We start from the raw sequence: 24,240 nt of genomic DNA, 5'->3' as shown, positions 1-24,240 counted from the left end.
GTGGTTGTATCCCTCTTTTTAGGTATTTTATCTACATACCTGTGCTGATCAGTACTCACATGCAGACTTGGGGAGAATTCTCTGCAAAGCACCAGTTTTGTGCTGCTCTCTCCTCTCTGGTGCTTTGCCGTGAGAACTCTAGTTGCCTTGGTGTCCTTGAACACTCAATTCTGTCTTCTCAACGTGAGGAAACTGTCATACTCTAGTTTTCAGAAACTACAGGCAGTACACTTAGGCGATTATAGGGTTCACTTCCGTGTTTCCTCTTTCAGAGATTATTGTCTTGCACAGTCTCTTGTCCAATGTCTGAAAATATTTCACATATTTTGCACATTTTTTTTTTTTAGTTTTAAAAGTGGAAGGATTGGAGTTCCCATCATGCTCAGTGGTAATGGTAATGAGTCCGACTGATATCCACGAGGATGTGGGTTCAGTCCCTGGCCTCACTCAGTGGGTTAAGGATCCGGCATAGCCATGAGCTGTGGTGTAGGTTGCAGATATGGCTCAGATCTGGGATTACTGGGGCTGTGGTGTTGGCCAGCAGCTACAGCTCCGATTTGACCCCTAGCCTGGAAAATTCCATATGCCATGGATGTGGCCCTAAAAAGACAAAACAAAATTACAAAAAAAGTAAATAAAAGTGGAAGGATTAATATAGTCTTTGATACTCTTTCATGGTTAGAAGTAGAAGCACCTGTGTATTAAGTTTTAAAGTTAATACTTTAAATGTAAAATACATAAAGTTCCATTTTGGATATTGTTTTAATTAAATCCCATGATTCTAGAATGTATTAGCTTTGCATAGCAAGAAGCAAAGTATACCATATTTTTCGACTGGATAAATGTGTTTATGTTCAGCTTCCTCAGCCATTCCTGTTTCATTTGAAACAGATGTGGGAAGGTATGATGAATTTAAAGGTAAGCAACTAATTATATTTTCTTCTTCTTTAAACCCAGTTTTTTGTTGACACACAAAAAAAATGTAAGAGTAAAGAATGTGATTATTACTAGGGCAATTAATGAGAAGTGTGTATTTCTTGAATGGTATAATAATTCAGAGTTTATCATCATTGGAAAATATTTGCAACAAAAACTAAAAATACTGCTATGATCCAAAAATACCTTTTATATTTCGAGTGGTCAGTGTAACTTAACCTTGAAAATAGTAGGTATTAAGGACTGTTAAAAATCTCTGTAAAGGAAATGGGCTTAAGATATTAGAAAAGTATGATCAAATATGTCTGTTCATTGATCATAGGCAACTGAAATGGCCTTTTTCTTTTGATGGAGGTGAATTATGCAGATTGGTAAAATCAAAACATGGGGTCTGTTTTCTTGTGTCTCCCTGTACTTTAACTGCAGCCATCCTAAATGAGAAAATAAACTTAATTATAAAAAGAAGGCTTTATGGGGAGTTCCCTCTTGGCTCAGTGGGTTAAGGATCTGTCTTTGCTGCTGTGACTCGGGTTTGATCTCTGGCCCAGAAACACCTGTATGCTGTGGATATGGCCAAAAAAAAAAAATTCTCATCACAAGGAGAAAATTATGTAACTATGTGAGGTGATGGATGTTAACTAAGCTTCTTGTGGTAATCATTTTGTAGTATTTACATATATCAAATAATTATATTGTACAACTTAGGCAGTGTTCTATGTCAATGATATCTCACTAAAATTGGAGGAAGAAAGATGGTTGCCAAACGGTAATTTTTTTTTTCAGTTGACTAATTTCTTCAGTGTTTATTAGCTGGCTTCCTGCCACAAAGAAAGCTTCCTTTTATTTATTCATTCATTTATCTCATATTAGTATAGACTCATTGACTCCTCTTTTATTCTTTTAGCAGTGTCCCTTTTTTTCTTTGAGCACTTTAACTTTGACCCAACAGGATGTCCCAGAGTCACCTCATACTGTCTCTGTGCCAGCCCTGGAATCAGACATTTCTCTAAGGAGCCTTGATTTCTGTAAAATAACATTTAAAGGATTGGTTGTTAGATGTTCCTATTGCTACTGAGGAATCAATGCTTCTAGGCACTCTTAGTGGATATAGCTAAGTCATTGTATATGTATAAGCATGTATCTATGTGGATGTGTGTAATATACCTTTATTTTTAGGAAGGATTATTGAGTTAATCATTGTCCTGGTTGCTAAAAATAAAAATTAAAAAAAAGGTGAACATATTCTTAGGCTACATGACCAAGTGATCATATCCATATTAGTAAAAGTTGTAAGTCCACTGTGTGTTGCATTCTTCAGACAAATAGTTTTTTTTTTTTTTTTTTTTTCTTTTTGGCCAACTAGATTCCAGGAATTATTTAGATCTTATCTGGTAAGGGAGATGACCTGGATGGTGAGAAATTCGAAAAGCATATTATATGAACAACAGTGGAAGAAGGAGCTTGGGAAGAGGAACAACAGTATATACTTAAAATATTCTTTGAAGGTAGAGGATGTGGTAAATTTTTTGCTCATTTAAAGTATATAACTAATACAAGGAAACTTAAAAGAGACAAAAATTAGTCTCTGCACAAAGAAAACTTTGAGGCAAACTCTCTTCTAATCGAGTGAGCTGCCTTGAAAAAAACCTCAAACTCAGTTATTACCTCTCTCCAATCAGAGGAAAAGTGCCCATTTTCACATAGTTAATATGTGCTGTGAGAAATTGGAACTACTCGAGAGGTGTCTCAATGTGCCATATTCAGTGGCTTAGTTAATTGTATATCTCATGAGATGCATCATGAGGAAAGGGTTCTTTATTAAATAAGCGTAAGAAATAATGTGTACATAGTTTCCTCTGGGGTATTGATAGTATACCGCAACATAGTGCAGGCCCTGGAAAGTCCACAAGTAAGAAACCATGTCTGACTTTTTCTCATCTAGTGGATTTAAGGTACAGGTTAGATTAGAGTTATAATCTGCATATATAATAGTCATTATATACACAAACCAAAATGTTTTGAAGTGATCACCAAGTGATTGAGTGAAGACAGAGATGATGTCAAGGACTGAGTTCAGGCAGAAGAGAAGAGCAGCGAAGAAACTGAGGAGTTAGTCAGAGAGTTAGGAGCAAACCCAAGGGAGTGGTTTCTTAGGAGCTAAATGAATAGTGTTCCAAGAAAAGGGAATATAATCAACTGTCATATACTGCTGCTAAGATGAGAACTGAGACCCTGAAGTCACTGGTGTCCTTAGAGCTTTTAGTGGAGTGTATGGAGTAAAGGCATGATTAGATTGAAGAAGAAGTAGAAAAATTGGGAGAGTGCAATTTTGATGTAAGAGGGAGAAGAGAAATGGAATGGTTGCATTTGTTAAGCACATGCTGCCCTATACAGTCATCCTTTATATCCGCAGTCATATAGTCATACCCACAGGGATTAGTTCTAGGACCACCCTCCCCCACCCCCACTGTGGATACCAAAATCCGCAGGTGACTAAGCCTGTTATATAAAATGGCATAGTACTATATAGTTGAAGAGATTAGGGAACAGTAAAAAGAATGAGTTATGCATAGTTGGGCTCATGATTACAGTTAAATAGAGTTGTAGTATTTTTAGAAAAGTACTTTGCTCTGTGGTATAGATTTTTTTTTTTAAGGACTGCACCGCGTCATATGGAAGTTCTGGGCTAGAGGTCGAATCAGAGCTGTGATTGCCAGCCTGCACCACAGCCACAGCAATGTGGGATCCGAACCCCATCTGCAACCTACACCACAGCTCACAGCAATGCCGGATCCTTAACCCACTAAGCAAGGCCAGGGATCAAAATCAAACCTGCATCCTCATGGATACTGGTTAGATTCATTTCCGCAGAGCCACATGGGAACTCCTCTGTGGTCTAGATTTGAATGGGCTAGAAATTGAAGTACTGGTTTCCTGATTTATAGCTAATTCCCTCAAATTAGAAGAATATTGTATAGTGTAGTCACATTGTAGTGGTTGACACGTTGTGTTGCATTCCTGTATTTCCAGGCAGTTTAGGCCAGTTGGCTTGGTAGTTAGTACTAATATGAAGCAAAGCCCCCAAACTTCATTTTTATTAACCCTGAATTAATGATCTGGACATATTAATAATGGTGTTACATGGAATAGTGGTATTTGATAACTATGTTTATCATTTTAAAAATGGCTCAGTTTCCAAGAATAGTACACTTGTCCTTTAAGAAGTTATCTGGTATATTTAAAGCCGTATGTCCTAATTTTAAATTGGCCACTGTAATTATCAGGGAAGAAAATCCAGGGAACACAATTGACTTCGTATTTCTGCTTCACCACTAAACCTTTATCTACCTTCTTAGAACTAATACCAAGCCTTCCATATATGTGTGGGCTTTTGCTCTAGAGTTGTTAGATAACTGTGTTTAGTCTATCATTTTTTTTCCTGGGTTGAAATATTTAAATCTTAAATTACTCTTTGAGTAATTAAGTCCCTTGACATCACTGATTATATGTTCTCGCAATTTATTTTCCTATGATGATCTGGGCCTAGAAAAATCTAAAGTAACTTGTCAGTTAAGTCGGAACAAAGAGAAAACCATTTTAGAGGAGTTGTCACCAGGACTGGAAGGCAAGCATGAAAATATATTTAGTAACCCATAAAACTAGACTGTAGGATACACATGTGGATGGCAGATTGGAGTGGGTAGGCAAGAGCTCATGTGTAGTTGCAGGTAGAGGTGATGGATGCTACTGATTATAAAGGCAATGAATCTATGATTGAGTTGTAAAAGATGGGTCTTTTGTATAGTGTGCTGATTAAACTTTTTTGTTGTTGTAGCAGGGCTGCACCTCCAGCACATGGAAGTTTTCAGGCTTGGGGTCAAATCTGAGCTGCAGCTGCCAGCCTATGCTACAGCCACAGCAACACCAGATTGGAGCCATGTCTGTGACCTACACTGCAGCTCATGGCAACACAGACAGCTCCTTAACTCACTGAGTAAGGCCAGGGATCGAACCCACATCCTCATGGATACTAGTCAGTCAGGTTCATTACTGCTGAGCCGTCATGGGAACTCCTAAACTAATTTCTTAGGCAATAGGGAATCAGTAGAGATTTTTAAGGTGAAAAACATGGTAAGGTCAGTATTTTAGAAAGATAAATGGTGAAAGTGAGGAAATAATAAGAGACTGTTAGAGTAGTCCTGGTAATAGATGATATGGGTTTGCACCAGGTTTGTAGTAGTAGGGCCAGGGAGGGGTTATATGAGAGGTGTCTTGGCAGTATGACAAATAGACTATATATTATATATTATTATAATATAATTATAATTATATAATTATATATTATATATATTATTTCTTTGTATTAATTGAGTAGTTCTTGTGTGCAGGTAAGAATTGGTGGTCGTGGGAAAGGGAAGGAGACAAGAAAGATTCTAGGGTTTCTTGCTTGAGTACCAAATTGAGTAGATATTAAAAGAGGGAGTAGATTAGAGGAGGGAAACACATTTTAGTTTTGTTTTCGCTGTAGGTATCTGTAACAGGTTCACAAAAGAGCTTAAGCTGGGTTCTGTGTTTTCTGTTTGGTATCTTAAATTTATAAAAAGAATTGAAACTGGGTGTCTTCCTTTTACTTCCTTCTGCTAGAAATAACAGAAGTAAAAGTGCAGCTGTTGTTAGTTTAGAATCCTATTTTAGAATATTTAAATTTTTCTTTTTAGTTGAGTCAGTAACCTAAAAGATTATCATTGGTACTTAAAAAAATAAATGTGGGAGTTCCTTTTGTGGTGCGTTGGGTTAGGGATCCCAAGTTGTCTCTGTGGTGGCACGGGTTTGATGGCCAGCCCAGTGCAGTGGATTATGGATCCAGAGTTGCCTCAGCTGCAGTGTAGGTCACAGCAGTGGCTCAGATTTGATCCCTGACCTAGGAACTTCCATATGTCTTGGTTGTGGCTGAAAAAGAAAAAAAGTTGAAATAGTAAATTTAGGGATTTTTGAGAAAAGATGAAGTAGAATCACAGAATTTTCCTTCACTAAAGTGAAAAAAGGAAAAAGTTGGTAGGGGGAGGAGAGGGCAAAAAAATATAATAGAAGTGAACAAAAAAGTGGCGTGTGCAGCCTTATGCCAAATACTTTTAAAAGTGGAGGCCAAGGAAAGAATCAGAAGATATGGAGTACATATGCAAAAGCTTTTATTTCCAGCTCCATATCCCAAAAGCTAGAGTAAGGAAAGATGAGGCCTGCAAAACATGAAGTATTCTCACAATACTCCCCAGGAAAGCAGATCAAAGAGATGATGAGTAGGGAGCAAAAAGCCAAGGAAGAGTCCTTGAGAAGACCCCACATACTAATGCTGAGCCTCGCAGTCAAGGAGCATTGCCATTTTGAAATGTACTCCGGTTAAGGGCCAGAGCCAAAGCCCTTGAAGGTAGGATAGCCCTCTGACCAGAGGCATGGAGCCTGGTACAGGATACTTGATGGTGTTTCAGCAGTGGCTAAACTCAGTCTAAACTTAGCTTTTTCTTTTTCCATTTCCTGCATTGATGAGTTATAGAAAAGTAGATTAAAAGCAGTATTTGGTTCTCAAACTGAAGTGTGTGTGTGTTTGCAAATATGTCCAGAGAAACTAAAATGGTCCCAGCTAAGGTAAAAAGGATCTTGAGGTTGTCAAGGAGTATCTACCTATTGGATATCAGAATAAATAGGAGCTCAGTGTAGCAAATCCCATGTTAAACATGATTGAGATTTCTTTTAAAATTTACTTTGTTTTTTTCTGTATTTTGATTTAAAAAATTTTTTTGTTTGTCTTTTTAGGGCCACACCTCGGCTTATGGATATTCCCAGGCTAGGGGTCGAATGGGAGCTGTAGCCGCTGGCCTACACCACAGCCACAGAATGCCAGATCTGAGCCACATCTGTGACCAACACCACAGCTCACGGCAACGCCGGATACTAGTCAGATTCGTGTCTGCTGAGCCACGATGGTAACTACAAATTTTTTATTTTTTTTTAATGGCATGGCAGCTCTACAAACATGCTACGGGAAAAAAATAAATGAAACAAATGACTATGAAAAGACTGTAAAGCTATCCTACCTAAGAATTAACTTGTATCCTTGGGGCAGAGACTCCAACAAATGGAACAGTGAAAGATTTCATAAATATCATATAAGAATATATGAAATAAAAAGTACATTTACAGTTGTCAGGAAAAAAATTAAAGAAATGATTAAAATTGACTACACCCTAGTAGTTACCAACATCAGAAATAAGAGAATTATTTTGGCATCCTGGCGAAAAAGAAAACTTGACCTGTATAAAGGGGGAGGGGTGAATCTAGCTGACTGCCAACCTCTCAGTTACCCACAATTCCAAAAGACAACTGCACAATGTTTACAAGGTTTTGATGGCAAAAAAAAAAAAAAAAAGTTTGAATCAAACGTATTGTGTACAGCACTCTCAGATTTGGTTGGGTAAAACTACAAGAATTTATAATCTTGACTATAAGAAGTATGGAGATGGGCAATCCAGAACTGATAGGGTGGCTTCGCCAGCCAACCCAGGTTGCTTCCTTTTGATGAATACACTTGGCTTCTGGTTTCAAGGTCACTGTTCATGGTGGTCTGCTGGAGCTCTGGCATTAAAACAGCTTTCTAGGGAGCAGGAAATGGAAGGGGGAAAGGGGACAGGGCTTTCTCCAACTAGTGAGATTCTTTTAAGGGACCTAACTTGGAAGTTCCATCTAACACTTCTGTTTGTGTCCGGACAAAGAACATAGTCACAGCCACACCTAGTTTAGGAAAGATCACAAAATGTTTGCAAAAGGAAGAGGACAGTGGAATAATGGGAGTCAGTTAGCAATCTCTGATGATTTTTTTTTTAACATGTGTCCTCTTCTTTATCATCCATTTCTTCTCATTTCACTTCGACTTGTGTCTCCTCCACTCCGTTTGTTTATTTATTTATTATTTTTAAGGCTGAACCTGGGGCATATGGAAGTTCCCAGTCTAGAGGTCAAATTGGAGCTGCAGCTGTCAGCCTATACCACAGCCACAGCAACACTGTGTCTGAGCCACAACTGCAGCCTACGCTGCAACTTGCAACAATACCAGATTCTTAACCTACTGAGTGAGGCCAGGGATCGAACCCACATCCTCGTGGACACTATGTTGGGTTCTTAACCCATGGAGCCACATTGGGAACTCCCTCTACTCCATTTAAATTGCTCCTCCCAGGGTCGTTCTAACCTCTGTTTTGTTAAATCTAATGATCTTTTAACAGCCTACTCAATCCTTTGTAAAAGACTCTCCTCTTTTGGGTTCTCTGACATCATACTTACCTGCTTTCTTTTTACTCATTTTCTGTCCTTGGCCTCACTTATTTCACTTGTCTGAATAGTGGTAAACTTGAGGCTGAACCTTTTCCTTCTCTAGTTATATTCTTTTTAGTTGATGTGTCAGTCACATGGCTTTATTGAAGTTATCTCTGAAAGGCACAGATCTGAAGTATACTTTGGTTTAGTTTTGACAAATGAATACACCTATGTAACTCAACTCTGATTTTAAATATTGATGATGTGTTCATGGCTTCTAAACTCATATCTCTATCCCTCAGCTTTATCTTGAGCTTAGTCTCAAGTATCTAACTACTTGTTTGATGTCTTTATTTTTATGTCTAGTAGCTGTTGTCACCATAAGAGTTCTAAAACTTTTTTTTGTATTTTTCTCTCATAAACTTTTTTTTTTTAATATGGGTCCATTTCAGAAAATGGTTCGAAGCAAAAACCTAGATTCTTCTACCTCATCACTTCCCGTACCCTCTTCTAGCCTAGCCTATTCCTAGATCTTGTTAATTTTACTGGTAAATAAAATTCAAAACTGCCCACTTAGTGCCATCCCTACTGCTTGTACCTGAGCTCAGTATATTGACCTCTTCTGCATGGAACTAAGATTTTGTTAACTAGCCTTGCTGTTTCCACTCTGGGCTCTTCAGTCCAGTCTCTTCTCTATACAGCTCTCAGAGTGGTCTTTGCAAATTCGATCACCAGGGCTTTGTTGGAATCACTTCAGTAACTTCCTGTCTTTATAATAAAAGTATTTGCTCTGTTGTCTACAACCCTGTGTCTCCTACCTCCCTTTCATGCTTCATCTTGAACCACTGTCATCTGTGTCCATTACACTTGTATCATGCTAGCTTCCTTTCTGCTCCTTAAAAATTCTAAGCTCATTCCCACCTCAAGGTCTTTGTGTTTACTCTTCCCACTCCTCAGAATGTTTCCCCTCAATGCTTAGCCTAGCAGGCTGTTCTCATTGTTTAGATCACAATTTACATATCATGTCAGAGAGTATTTTTTTGGCTATCTTTTCCAAAAGTACCCCACTCCATCCCAATTATATATCCCAGTTTATTTCCTTCATAGCACCACCTCAGTACAAATTAATTTAGTTTGCTGTTCATTTGTCTCTTTGCAATGTAAGTTTCATCACAGTAGGGATGTTGTTTCTTAAGTACTGTTGTGTCCTTATTGCCTACAGCAGTGTAATTGTTCAGTAAATAAATATTTTTATTAAATGATCAGATATTGGCTGAAACATCTCTAAAGTACTGTTTTTCAAATTCATGGTATTTTTTTTGTCGTCATCTTTTTTTTTTTTTTTTTTAAAGGGCTGAATGTGCGACACACGGAAGTTCCCAGGCTAGGGATTTAATCAGAGCTGCAGCCACCAGCCACAGCAATGCTGGATCCAAGCCGTGTCTGCAACCTACACCACAGCTCAAGGCAAAGCCAGATTCTTAACACTCTGAGCGAGGTCAGGGATTGAACCCAAGTTCTCATAGACACTAGTCGGGTTTGTTACCACTGAGCCACAACAGGACCTGCCATAGTATTTTTGATGGAGGTATATTAGTTAGCAGATTTTAATCTTTAAATCATTTTGAAGATCTGCTAAATCTCTAAACCCTTTAAATATAATTTCATGCATTATTACTTTGGTATAAAGTACATGGAACAACACTAATTTAGTTATTTTCTAGAGGTGTCTAGTAACATATCTACATTTGAGTGGAGTCTAAATGATTGACGATAAAAATTTCTTGTGAGTAAATGAAGTTAAACTATTTAGATTGTATTTCATTATTGGTTTTTCCAAGTGTCAAAACAGTCAGAACAAGAATCACTTATCCAATCCACTATCAATTAAGTATTTGAGGGACCTTTTAAGTATTAAAAAAAAAAAGCCCAGAGGAATGCTACTAGTAGAGATTTTGTGGGTACATGCTAAAGTTAAGAAACTCTGAAATTTAAAAAGTTGCTTTAAAGGGCATGAGGGTAGCTTGGTTGTACATATTAGGAAGTTCTACAGTGAACTTTATGGGTATCAAAGTTATAACTCTAGAGATTCTCTTAGATTTTGCAATAACATGTTTTTGTAAATGCAGATTTAGAAGTTACTTGCCTATAATTTTTCTTCTTAGATAAGGTGTTATCCTCTAGCCCAGGATATACAAACTACCCCTTGGTTCCATGAAGGAAAATAAAGATTATAAATATTCCTTTTACAAACTGGTATAATAGAAAATGTATATCTCTTATATCTCATTTTGCATTTGTTTTTTCTATTCCAAGGTTGAAAACAACTAGACTTGGCAGGTTTGACTTTTACTCCTTTTCATTGTACTTGATACATCTGCACATTGTTATATATTGGTTGATTGAGTGATATGGTAATAAATAAACCAGACCTATTAATTATACTTCGCAATAGTTTCGTACCTTTTAGTATTAGGAGGGAGTATGTTTCTATGCGTATTGGGATAATGCAGGAGTTGGACAGATGGCATTTTTAATTCTGGCTGAAAATTGTCACTCTCTGTCTGGCACTACAAAAATGAAGTCACTAGCCACTGCAATCACTGACCTTCCACCCACCCTGAAAGGAGTTCAGGGTGAGGATCAGGAGTGAGGCACTCTGTGCTCCCAGAAAAACTGGCAGTACAGGCCTTCAGATAAATATTTTCAGAAGATTTACGAACCCAGTTTCTTGTATCTTCTCATATCTAGAAAAGCACTAAAATCATTAACGAAGACATCTGCTCCTCGTGACTAGCAGCAACCTTCTTGTGACTAGCAGCAGCCTCTGCCAAAATATGTGCTTAATTGCACGTATCTCTCCCTCTTCACTAAAATTGCATATATACTGGTCTTAAGGAACAGTCCTCAGAACTCTCTGAAAGGCTGTCTTCTAGGCTGTAGTCCTCATTTTGCCCCAAGTAGAACTTAACTCAGAGCTCTCATGTTGTGCTTTTTTTTTTTCCTTTTCCTTCTGGTCGAAGGGCCCTAAAATTCATTCATCTGTGATGGTGCTTTGGTTGGCAACTGTTTAATTTGGTTTTAAACATTTGTGTTTAATACATATGAAAAGCTATAGGGGAGTTCAGAAATAAAGACATTGGGCTTCTGTCAAAGAACTTTTGGATAGGGGTTGGGTACACAGTGGCACATACGGAAAAGTATACGACAGTCTATACAAAACTGTAATGGGAGCACACAACAGGATGAGAGATATTTAATGGTGGAATTTGGGAGAAACTTGTAGAGAAAGTAGAATTTAGGAAGTCGTCTTGAAATCTTCCTTGTTTTGGAAAGAGAAGAAGTGTTAATTTTGGCACAGAGGTAGAAAAGTATAGGAGATGTGGTTTGATTGAAACAGATGTGTGAGAAGATGGTGAGGAATATCGTTGGGTAAGTAAGTTAGTGTGAGATTTTAGGGCGTTTAAATACAATTCTGAGTGTATTGGTTGTTGAATAGCGTAATACTATCAGGGCCAGAGGAAATTTACATAAACTATCTTTTAAAAACCCTTTTTCATTTTGTCTAACAGTTTCTTCCATGTTAAATTACATATACATATCACTGATTTGACGAATACTACGTTGTTTGAGTGTGTTAGTAAAGGAATTCAGAGGAACTTCTTATTGGAATTATTTAACCTTTATTTAGTTGTGGCATATTTGACTGAAAAACTGAGGCCCTGAGAACTCAGTAACTAATTCAAAAGTACGTAGCTCTTAGTGTCAGAACTTGGATCTAGAACTCAATTCTCCTGAGGTTCAGTCATTGCTTTATCTTTGCTCTGATTTCCTTTTCCAAGTTTTATTTTTTTAATTTTTTAATTTTTATTTTATTTTTCTGCTTTTTTAGGGCCGTACTCATGGCATATGGAAGTTTCCAGGCTAGGAGTCTAATTGGAGCTACAGCTGCTGGCCTACACCACAGCGATAGCAACACAGGATCCAAGCTGCATCTGTGACCTACACCACAGCTCATGGCAATGGTGGATCCTTAACCCATTGAGTGAGGCCAGGGATTGAACCCACAACCTCATGGTTCCTAGGTGGATTCATTTCTGCTGTGCCACAGTGGGAACTCCCTTTTCTGAGTTGTATAATGTGCTAGGTACTTCCATGAGACTCAAAGGAAGAAAGATGCCTCTTTTTTTCTTTAAGAGTGTTTACATATGAATGAATGGCACATGTGACTCTACTATTTATTGCCTATTTATTTAAATAACAGATTTATCAGTACAAACCAGTGCTGGAAGAAACATCTAACTTCAACATTTTTTAAGTCCAAATAAATAGTTAGAGGAAGCTTCATCTTAGAGGAAGTAGGATTTGAACTAATCTAGAAGGATGGATGAATGGGGAAAAGGAATGGGAATTATAGCATCAGCAGATTGTCAGAGGTGAGCATAAATTATTTCTGAGCATAGTGAAAGTCATACTGGAATAGAGAAATTTGTTTTAGGATAAAACATCCCCTAACATAGGGAATGGTTAAAAACTTCTTTGGCTGTATTTATACAAAGAATACTCCTGGGTATTTGATAGTGAGATTCTATAAAAGCAGACTTAACATACCATCTCTTTGTAGTCATCCTTTCCCTTCATCCTGGTCTTTGACATTGTAAATGCATTTTGTATAGACCTTGCCATAGTAAAGAATAATTTCAGATGTTTTGACAAGGTGTGATGATTAAAGCATCATCAGGGAGAGAATTCGCTCCGAGTAACTATCTAAGGCAATATTTAAATGTCATGCCTGCTGTTAGCTCTTTGTTTTCCCAACTGGATTATTGTTATATCTTAATACTACTATCAGATCATTTGATCAAAAAAGATTAAGATCATATGTTGAAGGAGCCCAGCAAGCTTAAAATTCTAACTTTTCGGTGAATTAACTTTAGTGTCATAAGTTACCATTAAAAATTACTTAACATGAACTATTATGATAAAAGAGACTATAAACCTATATTCCTGGACTGTCAGAATCAAGGAAGTTGGAAAAGCTTTCTAAGTAATCTTTGTTATTCATGAAACCATTTGTTGATTTATTATTTCTTGTTTATACTCATGTTTCTTTGAGTGTGCCTTGTCAGTCTGATTCAGAAACCTATCTTAGTATGCTGTAAAACCTGTTTTAAAAATAGATATGAGCCACTCAGTGTCACTGAAAGGTTGTTGACACAATGGAAAAACTGTTAAGTGAGTTTGTGGAGCAAAACTTAGTGTTTCCTGAAGACAGGTTGTGTTTCTTTTTTTAAACAAAATTGATTGAAATTTTATTTCTGTAGATCCAAATAAATATAATTAAAATACTTAGAACATTTTATATACTTAATAAATAACATTATATATTATATAACTAATTATAGTCCATTCTTGGAATTTTTTTTGCCTTCAATTTTTTTTTAATTAAAGTATAGTTGATTTACAATGTTGTGCTGAAATTTATTTCTTAGTGTAGCTTGTTGTAAACCAAAATATATCAAAAAAATCTTTCAGATCATTGAATTTGAACCAGGTAACGTTTTGTTCACTTTTTAGAAGCTTTTTCTAAAAAAAAAAAAAAAAAAAAAAAAAAACTCTTTATATGTGACCGTTTAAGTATTCCCCAAATATATTAAATATCTCATACATTTAATAGATTGAGTGAATTAAAAATCTTTTCACATTTTGTATGTAAAATGCTTGTTATTTACACTCCCTGGGGATTAGAAAAGAAGATCTTTATTTTGGTAGATAATCTGGAATTTTTGTTAGTAAAGATTGGCTGAGGTTAAAGGACAGTAAATTGAAAATTTGATATTCTCATACTTTTTGTACCTTTTGTGTGTGTGTGCTTTTTAGAGCTGCACTTGAGGCATGTGGAAGTTCCCAGACTAGGGGTCAGATTGGAGCTGCAGCAGCCACCTGCCACAGCCACAGCTATGTCAGATCCAAGCCTACGCTATAGTTCACAGCAATGCTGATCCTTAATCCACTGAGCGAGGCCAGGGATCAAACCTGCATCCTCGTGGATAGTAGTTGGATTTGTTTCCACTGTGCCACAACAAGGACTCCCTTAGAGTATTTTTTATAGTTTGCATTTGGCAGGGTGGGGACAGGAGTGGGGCAAAAGAGAGTTATAACCAATTTGGAAAACATACACAACTGTTTTGACAGGCAGTTATAATGAAGGTATAGTGTTGTAATGAATAGTCTGTTGGCAGAATCAAGGGAAAACTTATAGGACAAAATGTGGTTAAAGTTAATGAATTACCCCCAGAGGCCTCCAGGACAGAAAAACAGAAATGGGAGATTTTAAGTCAGTAACAACAAACTTCCCCCAAAAACCCTGATGTGAGAAATGAAGGTAGCCACATCTGACTTGAGAATCTTCAGAGGAGGTGAACTTTGAAATCTGTAAATAATCAATATGTATGTTGTTGAGAATTCACTTTGTGATCTTATAATGAAGTAGCTAATTTTATTTTAAATGTCAACAAAAACTGATGGCATATTTTCCTTCTCCAAACTGTTTGCCATGTTTAAAAAAGGAAATATAAATACTTCTCAGTTCCTGAGTTGGGGAATTTTTAAATACAGAATAGTAAAGTAGGAGTTCCCTCATGGTGCAGCGGAGGTTGCTGTTTTGTGCAGATTTGATCCCTGGCTTGAAAAAAAAAGTTAATAATAATTATAATTTAGCATCTGTATGTACTAATTTTTGGCACACATTTTATATGTGGTATCTTATTTATCAGTCTCAAAACCCTGTAAGATACAGTTTACTCCTGTTTTATAAGTGAAAGAAACTAGGTCATAGAGACTAAGTTATTTCTTACATTCTACATATTGGGTGAGCCAATATTTGAATCCAGGTCTTTTGACTCTATGCTGATTATCTTTCAATGATGCCAGGGAATTAATGAGGATTTTGAAAATGTAATTTGCTTGAATTTGATCAGTTATTAAAGATGCAATCTGTGTCTTAGGAAAGGTAGTAAAATAACCTTTGGTCTATAACACTGTCAAAAATAAAAGCAGTAAGTAAATTTCTCCATAAATTTTAGAGGCTGATCTGAATATTCGAACCTGCTGATAATTTCATTATATTCAGATCCTTATATGCTCCCAAGAATGGTGTATAAAATCTCTTGTATTTTGTTTACTCTGAGTTAACTGTAGTGTTAGCATGTCTGCATTTGCAGCTTTGCATGTATTTGAATCAGTTCTACAAGATGGTCTGCTGCCCACATTTCCTTGAGATGCTGTTTGGCCTTGGATGATCCTAATTTGTAATGAGTTCTGGGGCCAGTATCTGAATTTAAACCTGTTGAGGCACATCTTTAACACCATACCAGAGGCGCCCTCCATGCTGGCTGGGGTGGTACTATAACTAGAAAAATATTCAAGTTAACTGGAATCAGTCTGGAATTAATTCTCTCTAGGGCTAAGATGCTCATGAAATATTTTGTGGTAAATTTCTAGTTATTAGCATACTCCGATAACTGGGAAATCCTTAATATTTATTATTCCTGTGTAATTAATGTTAGTTTAGTATTGATTGTAGTTCAACTTTGTTTTTACTGAGTGTCAGGGAAAATTAAATGTGATTATAAATTTTGGCATTGCTGTCAAGCTATCCTTTAGCAGTAGTAATTGACACTAGTTCCTAGATAGAAACTAAAGCAAAACTGATCTGTTACTGAGTGAATGGATTGACTCCTTTCATATATGGATTTATAAATGAAATTTCCAGTCTATCCTGGGAAATTCTGCAGTTTATTTAAAAGACTTACTTAAAAAAAAAAAAAAGACAGTTCAGCTATTTGTAAGAAAACTCAAGTGTAATATTCATGTAGAAAGATCCTGCTTTTATTATGGCAACTGATTTTTGTTTACTTAAGAGAACCTGTTACTAAAATAGTAATGAGGAAGGGTGTAATATAAGAATAGTCATACACCCCTTGCTCTGCAAGTAACCAGAGTGCTATGTATGCATGTTGTTAAGTGTCCTTTTAGAAGGTAGAAATAAAGGCCTTTGTGTTGTTTTCTCTGTTACACAGCCTAAAATGAGGAATGTATGATTTCGGTGGGATAAATGGCGTCCAAAGTCACAGATGCTATAGTCTGGTATCAAAAGAAGGTAAGTTGATAGTCAAAGCTTTTTACCTTTTAAATGTTTTTATTCTGAAAATGCATGCTTTTTATTATATGATGAATTTATGTCAAACATTATCTAAAATAATGACAAATAGATTTTAGAATCTTTGGATGGGGGAGGATATTTTTATTCTTGTGCTGATTTTACTTTTACAAAAGAAAGATGGTGCTTAAAAATGTTTTTTCTTTATGTTTTATTCCACATTATCATAGATTAATTATTTTCAGCTAAAATATAAACACATTTCCAGGAGTATTAATATAATTAGCATTTTATGAAAGCAGTAAGTTTTTCTGACAATTTCTTTTAAAAAGCTTAGCAGACCTTTCGTAATTTTATATTATTTTATATTGGGGGAAACTAGTTTTAATCTGTTTCTTATAAGTTACAATTCAACAGCTGAATCTTTTCAGTAAAATAAACCTTTGGGGACTGTATTTTCCAAAGTGAAATACTAAAATGCTTATTTTGATGTTTTAGAAATAGTCATCATAACTACTTAACTAGCTGTGTCATCCTGTATGTTTCAAACTAAGCTCTACCATGTAGTGTTTCCTTTAAAAAGTAAAAGTTCTGATGCCTTAAACATTTTTTTTTTACTCCTAAAGAGTGATTTTTACACTCTTTAAAATGTATTGTTATATGCGGAAACTTAGATTTTTAGTTTATATAGTGTATTGTGTTTTTCACATTTTAAAACATTTTTGATGCCTTATTCATTAGGTCTCTGTTAACAAAAAATAATTATATATTTAAAGCTTTTCCTGTGTATGGGGAAAAATCAGACAATTTAAAAATTTTAGTTGAATTGGTAATAAGTGTAATTAGAACACTTTAAAGAGGAGTTACTGTTGTGGTGCTGTGGAAACAAATCTGACTAGTATCCATGAGGATGCAAGTTTGATTCCTGCCCTTGTTTAGTGGGTTGAGGATCAGGCATTGTCTTGAGCTGTGGTATAGGTTGCAGATATGGCTCAAATCCCACGTGGTTGTAGCTGTGGCATAGGCTGGCAGCTTGTAGCTGTGATTCAGCGCCTAGATGTGAACTTCCATATGCCATGGGTACGGCTCTAAAAAGCAAAAACAAAAACAAAAAAAAACAAAAAAAAACAAAAACACTTTTAAAATTAGACAAACCTAAGAGTATGGTATATCTTTGGATGTGTTGTTTCTTTTCTGGGTAAAACATAACCACAGATATTCAGTATCACATTTTTCATGTAAAGTACTGAATTGGGGGTATTGCTGTTGATCATACTATTAATTCAATCTTTTGTGGTTATATATTACTGTCATCTTTAAAATTTTCAATCAACCTAAAGCTGAATTAATAAAACTAATTTTTCTCTATAGATCTTTGAAAGCTTTTCTTGTAATTTCTATTTCTGAGAGTTAGTAATGTTTATTTAAACATTTTGTCTACAGGACTTTTTTTTTTTTTTTTTTTTTTTTGTCTTTTTGTCTTTTTAGGGCCACACCCACGGCATATGGAGGTTCCCAGGCTAGGGGTCTAATTGGAGCTGTTGCCGCCGGCCTACACCACAGCCATAGCAATACCAGATCCTTAACCCACTGAGCAGGGCCAGGGGTTGAACATGCAACCTCATGGTTCTTAGTCAGATTCGTTTCTGCTGTCCACAAGGTGAACTCCTGGGACTTTTTGTTTAAACATTTTGAACTTCGTTGAAGATCATTTGTAGAATGTACTAAACTGAGATTGGAGAGTTTGAAATATACTCATTTTTAGTTAGCACAGTAACACTCTTCTTATTTTGGGGGGGCACACCTGTGACATATGGAGGTTCCCAGGCTATGGGTCGAATCAGAGCTGTAGCTGCCAGCCTGTGCCACAGCAACAGCAATTAATTGTCACTAAATAGTTATATAGCAGTTTGAGTGATAAATGTTATTTAGAATCCACTCAAAAGGTAGTGGGCAAGGGGCCTTTACATTTTCTTGGTTATTTCAGTGTGGATGGTATTTGTTTATTTCTGACTGTGTGGTAAGGATTTAGGTTTTTTATGATTTCTCTCCAGCCCCCCTCCTCCATCCTCCCAGTGAGTGCAAATTTTGGTTAAATCAGTTTAAGGGCTTATATTTGTGTATCCATTGTTTAGAGCTGTGTCATATAATGTTCTGTGATAATATTTCCTGACTGTGCAACAGTTTTTATTTTTTGCTTGGTTTTTCTAGTTCTCCTAAACCTCTGACCAAACTGAAAAACTTTTGTTGTGGTCAGTTGCATTTAGATATTCTACCAGCTTCTTTTTTCTTTCTTGAGAATGACTTTACTACAACTCTTTGTCCCCGTGCTCTCTTCTTCAATGGATTGTTCTTAAGTCATGCCTCTCATCTTCCACCTCAGTATTTCCTCCTGAGAGTTCTCTTCACTGCTTTTAGGTCATATAGATTTGTTTTCCTCCTAACTATGTGCTTATTTTAAAAGTCTTTTCATACAACCACTATGGGAAACAGTATGGAGAGGCCTCAGAAAGCTAAATATAGAACTACCATATGACCCAGCAATCCCACTCTTGGGCATATATCTGGACAAAACTTTCCTTGAAAAAGACATGTGCACATGTATGTTCATTGCAGCACTATTCACAATAGCCAAGACATGGAAACAACCTACATGTCCATCCACAGATGAACGGATTAAGACCATGTGATATACATATATGCAATGGAATACTACTCAGCCATAAAAAAGAACAAAATGATACCATTTGCAGCAACATGGTTGGAACTAGAGACTCTTAATACTAAGTGAAGTAAGTCAGAAAGAGAAAGACAAATACCATATGTTATCACTTTTATCTGGACTCTAATACATGGCATAAATGAACCTTTCCACACAAAAGAAACTCATGGACACAGAGAACAGACATGTGGTTGACAAGGGGAAGGGAGTGGGATGGACTGAGAATCTGGGGTTAATAGATGGAAAGTATTGCCTTTGGAGTGGATAAGCAGTGAGATCCTGCTTTTTAGCACTGGGAACTATAGTCACTTAGGATGGAGCATGATGGAGGATAATGTGAGGAAAAGAATGTAGATATGTATGTGTGACTTTGTCACTTTGCTGTACAGTAGAAAATTGACAGAACAATGTAAACCAACTAAATGGAAAAAATAAAAATCATTAAAAAAAAATAAAAGTCCTTTCAGAGGTGTTTATGTCAGTGAAAAGAAGCCTTGAGTACTGAAGCTGATACTGCTGATTATTTGACCATGGGCAAATAATTTCATTTCTTTGAGTCTCACTTATCACTTCTCTCTGTTAACTAGATAATGTTTCTCAGCCCCTTTTCTTTCATGCATTTCTTTGAAATTGTGATCATATTTCCAAAATTTCCAGGTTCTTATTTTTAGAAAAGTAACAAACACAAAATTTCACATCTGATTCGAACCCCAGGTTAGGAAGTCCTAGATGAGGTGATTTTAAAAGTTTTACTGGTTCGGGGTTTTTTTGGCACCTCAGTGGCCTGTGGAAGTTCCTGGGCCAAGGATCAAACTCAGGCCACAGCAGTGACAATGCCAGCTCCTTAACCAACTAGACCACCAGGGAATTCTAGAGGTTTTAATGTTTTAACATTATTTTGTTTTGTGACTATCATTCGGTAGTAGATCATATTAGGAGAGAATGAGGTTATGTTTTCAGGAGATGAATATATAAGAGCAAGGTGGCCCAGTTAAAACCCTAAATTTTAAAGGGGGAAAAAAGCACTAGCAACACCATATGGAAATACAAAACTGTATGTAAAACAGTGAACTTAGCTAATGGAACCAAAGAACAACTATATGATATAGATCTTGGTCATTGCCTTACGTAGTCAACAGCAAGCAAGAAAACTTGAATGAATATGTTTAATAGCCTCTAAATATGAGCCAACAATGGAATTCATTTAGTAATTTAAATGAGAAACTAGCCTAAGTATCATGAACTTGATTGATAACTGCTGTCAACTATTAATAGTTGGGAACTTTGAATTCTCTACCATTTAATAAAGTTCAGTTGTGTGTAACTTGCATGTGTGTGAGTGTGTGTGTGTGCATGCGTGCACTACATACATATGTGGAACATTTCAGAGTGATAATTTGCCCAAGGTTATACAGATCGTTGAGAAGTATTAGGTCTCAGCTTTTAATTCTTAAACCCTGTGCTGTTATTTACTGTAAAGATTTTCCTTCCTGGATCAGTTGCAATTCATTTGCAAGTAAGACACATCCAAATCAGATTATCTTTAGCGAAACAAGGGACATTTATTGGCTTTCAAGCTAAATTTATCTCTATAATAGATACTCAGAAAACCAGATTATAATTTATTATATATATTTTATATTTACATATGTATTTACAAACTGAACAACTGCTTGTGTTCAGGATTGCTTGTATCCAGTTTATATAACAGGACTCAAATAAATAAACAGGATGCTATCAGCTTTATAAAACCTTTCTGCTCTCTTTGAGTCACAGCCTGCCGCCTTTGAGAGTGTGCCTTTGAGAATGACCACTGTTTGAGGCAGTATATCCTAGTGGTGACAAAAACAAAGGTTTTGGGCTTGGAAAGCAGAGGCTTGGATCCTTGTTCTTGAAAGCCTGTATTATTTTGGACAAGTTGCTTCTCTGAATTTTACTTTTTTCATGTGTATTAACACTGTATTTTATTTTTACTCAAGAGGAATTATTGATGGTATACATAAAGTGTTAGCAAAGCGTTCTACATAGGGTAAACCTTCAATAAATGAGAGTTATTTCCATTATTATTACATTTGCCAGAGAAATAACTCCCCAAACTTAGTGCTTTATTTCATGAATTCTAAAAACACTCATGAGGTTAAAAAGATCCTTACTTGTAAATGAGAAACCTAAAATGTCAGACTTCTAATATCCAGTTTTAGAACATTGGATATTTCATTGATGTCTGTTTTCTACCATTCACACGACAAAACCATGATTAAGTGTAGTTTATAAACCTCAACTTGCTTTGCTTCACTGTTCATGTTTTCCGCCATTTCCTTTTCAGTGTCACTTACATGCCCAAAATAAGACTTTTTCTAGCAGAAATAGATTAGTTTAGTTACTAAACCTAAGATTTTTTTCTCCCCCTTTTTGATCGTGAAGTTCTTAAAAACTTTCCATTCTCACTCTCTCTCCAGTTTGAGTATCTGTTAAATAAATAATTTGAATTTTATTTACAAGGAAGAAAGAAGTAATAGTTAGGACAGTTTGACTTTAGAGATCATTTAGTTCCTGTTAAACTTGCTGCTTTACAGATAAGAAACCTGATGCCTGTAGATCTCATGACTTGATCATAGTCATGAATTAATGATAAAACCAAAACTCAGGTCTGTTGACTTTTATGCCACTCTTTGTTCTGTACTCAGGTTGCTTTGAAAAACATACCAAAAACACTTTTATAAAATTTGTTTAATTTGACAGGTTTTTTTTTTTTTGACTATGTAAAAGAGCTCTTCATTTAATTGGTAGATAAACCTTAATGAAGAATGTTTAGGCATTCCCGTCATGGCTCAGCAGTAATGAACCTTACTAGTACCCATGAGAACTTGGGTTCAATCCCAGGCCTCACTCAGTGGGTTAAGGATCCAGTATGGCCGTGAGCTGTGATGTAGGTTCCAGACAAGACTTGGATCCCGCGTTGCTGTGTCTGTGGTGTAGGCCGACAGTTGCAGCTCCGATTGAAGCCCTAGCCTGGGAACTTACATATGCCACTGGTGCGACCCTAAAAGAGACCAAAAAAAAGAGAATGTTTATGTCTCCTGATGCCCTTCAAGATTCTTTTGGCCTCATCCCTTCTTATTATTCCTCAATTTCTGGTTAGAAAAGACTATGCTATGCCTTTGCTGCCTCTTTATACTTTGGTCCTTAAGCCTCCACAGTTTGGCCTGTGCTGCTGTCCTTCTGCTGGGAGTGTTCTCACAAAGGTCGGCAATGATAATAAACATTATGACACCTAGTGCTGCTTTGTGGATTTACTAGGTGCCAAACACTGGGTTCAGTGCTTTATTTACATAGGAGAGAGATACCTAGATGCCCTGTGGTTCAACACAGGATTTGCAGATAGTTTTGGCTTAGTCGACTCAGTTTTTAAAAATCATGTCAACATTGAAAGATCAGAATATTTCAGACAAAAGTCTGAATTTTGGGCATGTGCTGTCCAGTTTGCTCCAGTCCTCCAGGTGAATACTTACGCATTTGGACTTACCTCACCCCTCTCATTTACTTCACCTTCCTATCTCCTATGGGAACATGATTTACCATCTGCCCTTTACATGGACATTCAGGGTTTTTTAAATAAATGATTTTTGATGTGAGAGCATTTGGAGGAGTATGTAGCTTTTTTTAAAAAAAAAGATTAATATTATATATACATGTGTTATTTTAACATTAAGTGAGGATGACGATGATAATGAAGATGTTTAGTACCACTACATATTTAAATAGCATCTATTTTTCAGAGTGCTTCCATGTATATTTTCATGATTTGATTTATTGTGATAATGAAATTGATTAACTCAATGACCAAATTAGAGATACTCTACGAAGTTGTATAAGATTTCTATGGCATTCGTAAAAGATGACCACAAATTGGGAAGCTTAAAACAACAAAAGTGTATTTTTTCCATAGTGGAGGTGGTCAGCAGTCCAAAATCAAAGTATCAGTTGGGTTGGTTCCTTCTCTAGGGAGTCATTGAGGAGGAAACTGCCCCAGGCCTCTTCTAGCCTCTGGTAAACACAGTCTGTAGTGTTCCTTGGCTTGCATCATTACAGTCTCTGCCTCCATCCTTACATTGCCTTCTTCATTTTGTTTCTCTGTCTTTTCTTCTGTTCACTTTTGCTAAATATGAAATGTTGTTATTAATAAAAGTTTGGATAATTAAAGGTTTTGACTAATAGTTCTTTTAAATTGAACATTTCTGTATTTGTTAAAATAGAACAATACCATTAAAGTTGTCAATTTATTTTTGAATTTGATAATTCTATATTTACATTTAGTTGCTCTCTCCTTCATCCTTTGCTTTCAGCTTCTTCTTTTCTTTCCTTTTTTTCTTTTTCTTTTTTTTCCTTTTTTTTTAATGGCTGTGGCATCTGGAAGTTCCTCAGCTAGGGGCCTAATCAGACCTGCAGCTGCCAGCCTATGCCACAGCCATGGCAACACCAGATCCTTGCTGCATCTGTGACCTATGCCATAGCTTTCGGCAGCGCAGCATTTTTAACCTGCTTAGTGAAGCCAGGATGGAACCCTCACCCTCATAGACATTCTAATGGGTTCATAACCTACTGAGACACAGTGGGAAATCCTGCTTTTAACTTCTCGCACAACATATATCATTCTTTTTCTGGGATCATAGGAAGTACTTTTTTTCATGGTTAAGGAGAGGTATTTTAGGAAGGAATGAAACAAACAATGCATTAAAAGGTAGAATGGGAGTTCCCTCCATGGCTCAGTGGTTAATGAATCCGACTAGGAACCATGAAGTTGCGGGTTCGATCCCTGGCCTTGCTTAGTGGGTTAGGGATCCTGCGTTGCTGTGAGCTGTGGTGTAGGTTGCAGACGTGGCTCGGATCCCGCGTTGCTGTGGCTCTGGCGTAAGCCGGCGGCTATGGCTCCGATTTGACATCTAGCCTGGGAACCTCCATATGCTGCGAGAGCAGCCCAAGAAATGGCAAAAAGACAAAAAAATTTTTTTTTTAATTTTTAAAAAAAGGTAGACATAATAAATAAGTAGAAGGACAGATTCTCTTAAATTTAACATCACTTAATTTTGTGTGATAATTTTGAGGAATGCAG

General features: G+C 36.4%; 1 protein-coding gene across 10 annotated transcripts in view; it reads left to right on the top strand.

The window, feature by feature from the left end:
• The window catches only part of PHTF2 (putative homeodomain transcription factor 2), a 127,716-nt gene that overhangs the window by 12,862 nt on the left and 90,614 nt on the right, over positions 1–24,240 (top strand). For 6 of the 10 annotated variants that reach the window (XM_021102547.1, XM_005667703.3, XM_021102550.1 and 3 more), the window contains exon 2: positions 16,326–16,405. In XM_021102547.1, the coding sequence (XP_020958206.1) occupies positions 16,361–16,405 (45 nt within the window). In that variant the 5' untranslated portion in view covers positions 16,326–16,360. Of the gene's footprint in view, positions 1–1,570; positions 2,442–14,317; positions 16,406–24,240 lie in introns of those variants that run through there. The other 4 variants (XM_021102543.1, XM_021102542.1, XM_021102544.1 and 1 more) reach the window with 4 other exon arrangements.

The sequence above is a fragment of the Sus scrofa genome, chromosome 9, assembly GCF_000003025.6.
Source record: "Sus scrofa isolate TJ Tabasco breed Duroc chromosome 9, Sscrofa11.1, whole genome shotgun sequence".
Classification (NCBI taxonomy): Eukaryota; Metazoa; Chordata; class Mammalia; order Artiodactyla; family Suidae; genus Sus; species Sus scrofa.
This window is presented reverse-complemented; position numbering and strand designations above follow the sequence as displayed.